This window comes from Dendrobium catenatum, unplaced genomic scaffold (assembly GCF_001605985.2).
Source record: "Dendrobium catenatum unplaced genomic scaffold, ASM160598v2 original_scaffold_197822, whole genome shotgun sequence".
NCBI lineage: Eukaryota > Viridiplantae > Streptophyta > Magnoliopsida > Asparagales > Orchidaceae > Dendrobium > Dendrobium catenatum.
Genome location: NW_021516239.1, coordinates 64,467 through 71,357, shown reverse-complemented (window position 1 = coordinate 71,357; position 6,891 = coordinate 64,467). Strand labels below are relative to the sequence as shown.

Below are 6,891 nucleotides of genomic sequence, written 5' to 3'. Positions count from 1 at the left end.
GTACCTTAATGAATAAAAAAATAAGCAATTTTAGTCTTATTACATTCGTTTCATTGAGCCGCTCGATTCAACTATAAGAATGTCATATTTTAAGATCATTTGATCATTCAATTAGTATCTTGAAATTTTCAAATATAATTTTAGCCCATTTGGGTGTGGATTGGATTAATGTTAGTGTTGCTGGGCGTGGATTGGCATGGTGGGATTGAAAACTACTGTCGCGATGTCTTTAAACACCGACTGTGCATGTCTTTCTTGACGTGGTGGGCAGGCTATGACTCCCCGTATTTCCCCAAAATGGGGGATATGAGGGGATGCTGGCGAAATTAAGACTAAAGCACACAAAGCTTGAACAATAAAAAGTCTCAACTTGAGCTGCAATACAGAGGATCTGTACTTAAACATAAATGTGTAGAACTTAAATGAAATGTGTAGAGGATTTATACGAACAATAGGGACATGACTTGAACTGAACTACAAGAAATTAAATCCTAAATCCCAAAATGCACAATCAAGATCAAAATGCAAAAGTCAAATAACAATTTAATGCATTTAAACAAATACAAGCAAACAAGCAGAGGGCTCGTGATGAACAAGACCTCGATGCATACAAACAAGAAGCAATACTCAATTCACAGCATCTGAATAATCACAAAAGAATACCAATCATCAACACATGAATTTATGGTACACAACAGCTGATGCTAATAAATGTAACAAACTCTTACAATAGTTCCCGAGAGGAAGTGTCGTATGGTCGTGGAGAGTGGAGTCGGGCAGATAGCGAATGGGGAAGAGCCGAGCAGCCATCGCCTTGGCTTCGTTCGATATTTAAAGACCCGAAATAGGAGTGGGATCGAGGACTGGTCGCAGGATTTCCGCAGACATCCCGGAACGGCGCCGTGCTACAGCGATTTTGCGGGATTTACGGATTGAGACGCGCGGGATTTGCTGGATTTGACGGCTTCTCTTCGATCGAACGAGGTATGCAGAATTTATGCTCTTCTCCTTTGGTCTTTACATGGAGGTCAACAATTAGTCAACTAAAAATACGCAAATACTACCCACATGCAATAGTAAAGAACTTGCTATGCAAGCAATAATCAATATGTGGGGTGAAATGGCGACACTATTGGGTGACAAACAAGACCTCAGTACACACAAACAATAAGAGAGGCATTTCACAGCATTTCTACAATCACAAACAAAGACCAATCATCAATACTTGAATATATAAGCACACAATGAATGATGCTAATTTATACGTGATAGATGTGGTGGACTCCTACAATAGTCCCCACGAGGTCAAATGCATAAGTACTACCCACATGCAGCAATCAAAGACCCATCATGCAACCAACAGTTAGCCTGTAGATTGAGAGGGTGACATTGGCAATTGATGAATAATGACCCCAAGGCATACATACACTAAATGATTATCAATATAAGCAACTACAAATAGGGATCAATCATCAATACCTGAATATACAATACACAATAAATAATATTGATAAATAAGTGGACTCCTACAATAGTCCCAACGAGGCCAAATGCACCGTACTTGCAAGGACAACAAATAGTTGTATAATGCATAAGTATCTCCTATATGCATTATTGAAATCTCCAACACAGGCAATAATGCCTATAGATTAAAATGACAACACTGGCAATCGATAGTGGAAGATCTGTCCCTGCAAATAAGTACAATTAATGACCACCTGAGATTGGTGAAAGGTGGATATGATGTAGAAACAATGGCTCTTATACTAACACTTCTAGGAGATAATATTGAATATGAGCAGGGCCCTTTGAACCGGATGGTTTGCAGCCAAATGGAACCACTACATTACGGTTATGGCTAGAGCTCGTATGCTCCCCAATAGTATCAAATCCTTGATATATGAATCAATAGGATATAATCAATAGGGCATAAAGCCCTTTATTAGATAAGATGGATTTAAATTTGCCCCGTAACTAAACATCCACCCCAGGTCTACAAAGTACCCTTGGATGAAGCAACCCATAGCTAACGAAAATGATCCTTCTATCAGGTTGGGTCTATCAGGTTCAGAGCCCACAATACCTTCTACAGGGCAAGGCTTATTAGCTTAATGTAGCAAATGTATATCATATAAAGCAAATTACATGTTTGGAGTTGAAAGAATATAAAGACATGAGAGTTGTTCTAAAGAAAATATTGGCATGCTCATTTCATTAGTTGGATCGTAGTCGGGCGATAGTGGTCGAATAGATCATAGTCAGATGACAGTGGTCGGAGGGACTATAGACATATGACGGATGTTGGAGAGATCGTAGTCATACGGCAGAGGTCGGAGGGACCTTGGTTGGGAGATGGGGGTTGGAGGGACTGTGGTCGGGCGATGGAGAGGTTAGAGAGATTGTGGTCAGGCAATAAAGGTTAGAGGGACCGTGGTCAAGCGACGGAGGTCCGAGGGACCGTAGTTGGGAGATGGAGGTCGGAGGGATCGTAGTCGGGAGATGGAGACTAAGGACTACAGTCGGGAAACTAAGGTTCGCGTGACCATAATTAGTGAGCAAAGGAGGCCAGAAGGAAAGTAGTTAAATAGTGATGGAGGTCGGTGAGACCGTAATCAAGTAACGAAGGTCTGTGAGGTCGTAGTAGTTGGGTGACGGAGGTCAAAAGTCCTATAGCCATAAGATGACGATGAGCAATTGGGCCATATTCGAGCAATAGAGGATTGTAGTTGTGTGATTGAGGTCAGAGAGACAATAGTCGGGTGACGGTGGTCCAAAGACTGTGTTTGGTGGTTGAGCAAATGCCTGATAGTGACGGTCGAGTGGAGTTCCGATGATGATGGTTGGGAAAAGGTTTTTTAGTTGCAGCACCAGGTTGAGGTTTGGTGATGGAGACTGTGGTTGTCCATCAACGATCGATTAGTGAAAGTTCAATGGCGATGGTCGAGGGGCAAGGGTTCACCAATGGTGTTGTCTGGATGGAGCACCAAAATTCTTTATGCTTTAGAGCTCTATTGATTTCTAGCCCGAGGTCCAAGCCTCTTCCATGTAAGGAGTGAGAGCCTATATATAGATTTTTGCAGTGGTACGCTTCATAAATATGGAGAAGATCTAGAGCAAATTCAGAGTGCTTTATAAGATAACTTATATTGATCTCCTCAGTCATAAAACATTCGTTTAGCATTTCAGTGCCTTAATGACATCAGATTTAAGCAATCTTGGGCTTGTTGGATAAATTTTGTCGAGCTTCTCAATTCAACTATAAGCTTGACCAATTTAGAGATCATTTTATCATCCAATTAATGCGTTGAAGCTTCCAAATATGCTTTAGGCCATTGATTTTGGCTTGAATTGGACCAATTTTGATGTCGTTGGATTTGTCTTGCCAAAATGTCCGGTTTAACCATAAGTTTGCTGAGATCGGAGTTCAAATGATCCCGAATTTAATTTTGAAAGTTTCCTAGTCAAATATGCCTCAAGATTTGTGCCTAATCCAAGCTATTTTTTTAGACGTATCAAGCAACAATATTCATACTCAGAATATTGTTACAGAATTAGATTGATGAGATGATAGTTCTTTTAACCTTGTAAGTCATTTAATTTTCCAAAGATTGCTTAAATATCTAGTTAACAATTGGAATTTTGGTTGATGCTAATCTCATGTGCATTATCATAGATTAAGCTATCTGATTTAGTTTTTGATCACCAATAATGTTGAGTATGAATATTGATACATGACACGTCTCATCACATGCTTGCTTTCACTCTCCAAATAATTGGAGATCAAAATTATCTTCATCAAGAGGTATTTTGGTCAGATATAAATGTTTAAGATGATAAGCCTCATCTCTTCATTAGATTATTAGTACATAATCAACATATCATTCATCAATTATTGAAACAAAAAAGACCTCTCAAAAAGGCATGATACTAATCACCCCAAAACACATATTATTATTATTATGAGGACAATAATAGTGACTTGAAACAAAAACATTTAAGTAGGTGATGAACTCTCCTTATTTATATCTCATCAGCCTGCCTTATCACTGCCTCAATCTCCTCCATCATCCTTCACTCCTCAAAGCCAAGCTTGAATCATGGCAGAACAAGCTGCCGGCCATCTCCCGCCCGGCTTCCACTTCCTCCCCTCCGACGACGAGCTCGTAAACCACTTTCTCCACAACAAGGTCACTTCCCTCTTCCCCTTCCATCCCAGCATTATCCCCACCCTTGATCTCCATCTCTTCGACCCATGGGACCTTCATTGTTAGTATATATCTTCATCCATATTTGATCTCCTTCCAGTCTTTTTCCTTTTTTTTGTTCACATAATGGTATCGATGTGCATGTTTCTGTAACAAGCAGGCAAAGCTCTCAATGGAGCAGGAAACTACTGGTATTTTTTCACTCAGAGAACACATAACAGAGAAACACCTAACGGCTGCTGGAAGCAGGTGGGAGTTGATGAGCCTGTCAAGGAAGTTGGTATTAGGAAAACTTTTGTTTTTAAAGCTGGAAATGGATTGGAGGAGATGAAGAAGGATTGGGTAATGGACGAATTCTGCTTAGTTGATAGCTTTGGAAGTTCGAGTAGTAGCAGAAAGAGCTCGCAGAAGAAAGGGTATTCCACAGTAGCAGTAAGTACTTCTAGTTTTCTGTAAGATAATGGAACAAAGAAATTATTTGAATTCCTTCTGCTTTTGAACGATTAGGATGGCGATAAGTGGGTGGTTTGCCGAGTCTATGAGACGTGCTGCGGCTTTCAACCCAGCAGTGAAGAAGATGGGACGGAGCTCTCATGTCTTGATCAGGTTTTCTTATCTTTTGACGATTATGATGAAGTGAGCTTCCCAAATTAACAAGCAAGCGTAGGCTTTGGACTTTGTGATATAGCTATTATCATGCCCTCCTTAAACATCTACATCCTTCTTAGCTATATCTCATCATGATTTCCTCTTTATTTTTGAGGATATTGTTAGGTTAATTGAATGTTATATTACATAACTAGTAAGATTCAAATGTTGAATATGTAAATAAGATAGTTTTAAGTGTTATGCATGTCATATACTTTATAAATAAATTTTAGATAAAAATTTTCTCATATATTTCATCCTTTATATATAATGATTTGAATGCTTGCCATAGAATTATTATGTATTCATATATCTAAAGCATAAATTTATATTTATTTTTATACTATTCAGTTTTCTAAATCACATTAAAAATATAAATTAATATTTTGCTCTAAGTAAGATTCAAACCTAGAACACTGAAAATATAAATTAATATTATTTAAAATTTTGCCTTAAATTATTTATAATAATAAATAAATAATAAATCTTATTTAATACATTCCTAAATATATATCTTGAATTTAATAATAAATATTTTTATATTCCATTTTTAATATTTAATATACGTTTGTGTTTTTTAATATAATAATATTTATTAATTTTTTATATAAAATATTGTTAAAAGTGGCATATATTTTTTATATTTAATTAAAACTTATACTATTTGATATATATTCAATTTACATTATTATACATATATATTTGTAAGTAATAAATATGTAAAATTAATAAGGAGGTTTTATTTATATTCATTAATAATAAATACCACCACATTTTATACATTTTGTTTTATATAAAAAAATTTGTATTTAATAAAATTTAATATTAATATTATTAAATTATATAATATTATGAAATTAATCCAAATTATTTATGTATAAAAATTGTATAAAAATAAAAAGATTAAGGAGGTTAAGGAGCAGTTTTAATATTAAATATAAAAGTAGGGGAAATGAAATCAAATTATAAAGTGAGTTATTAGATAAAAAATGGTGTTTGACTATGGAATTATTTTAAAAAATATTAAAACAGATTAAATAAATTATTCATTGAATTAACAGACAAAACAATATCTATTGAATTTAAGAAAATGTATATAATTTAGTAAAAACAAAAAAAGGTATGAGAGTAATGAGAAAATGTTATTTATTAAGTAGTTAGAGCTAATTATTTTAAATCTTATTAGATATAATTAATCTAAAAATTTAGTATATTTAATTTGCTCTAGTTTAGAATAATACTTTATTACTATTATTGTTTTTCTATAATAAATTCTGATGTACTTTCTTCTATTCTATATATATGTCTGTAACTAAATTTGATTGAATGATGTATTATATTTTATGTTAATTGCTAATATATTAGAGACTAATCTTTTTTTTTCTTAAGAAACGCTAATTGAATTAACATTTCCTTATAAAGATGCTATATTAGATTACGTTTTTACTTTGTTTTGTATTTTTTAAATATCCTGCCCCTGTTGCTTTAATTAATTTTTAGTTAGACTCCAACAAAAAAAAGCGTTAATATTTCCGTACTTAAAATTTAGCCTATTTCTGCTGCGCTATTACACCAACCTCCAAGCATTCAAAAAATATTTTTAATACGTCGAAAGACAAAATTTATTCAGAATAATCGGAATCAAATTTTTTTTATATTATTAGATTTCATAAATAATCATTTGAAAAAGAAATATAAATAAAATCTGAGTAAAATAAATAAATCTTAATATCTACATGCTATATGATATCTTTAAAAAATTATGTCAGTAGAAGAAAATATAATATAATTATTATTAGATATACAGTTATCTAATAACAGTTAATAATATAATAATAAAACATAAAAAGAATTAGCAGGAACAATGCATAATCATTAAAAAAATACACATATAATAAATATTAATCCAATCATAATGCAACCAAGACAGAAAGTGATGTAAAATGGAAACAGCGCTGTCAGTTGTGGACTGAGTAAGAAGCAGAAGTTCCAAGAAGTAATCAAGAAAATATTAATAATTGTGAGGCAAGCAATGACA

At 34.1% G+C, this 6,891-nt stretch overlaps 1 protein-coding gene across 1 annotated transcript; it reads left to right on the top strand.

Moving 5' to 3' along the window:
• The first annotated feature begins 3,792 nt into the window (after positions 1–3,792).
• LOC110111207 (NAC domain-containing protein 104-like) lies at positions 3,793–4,964 on the top strand. Its single transcript, XM_020842980.2, has 3 exons — positions 3,793–4,266; positions 4,366–4,637; positions 4,713–4,964. Exons 1-3 carry the CDS (start codon positions 4,098–4,100, stop codon positions 4,857–4,859), a joined length of 588 nt encoding a protein of 195 aa, XP_020698639.1. The 5' UTR covers positions 3,793–4,097; the 3' UTR covers positions 4,860–4,964.
• The last annotated feature ends 1,927 nt before the right edge of the window (positions 4,965–6,891 follow it).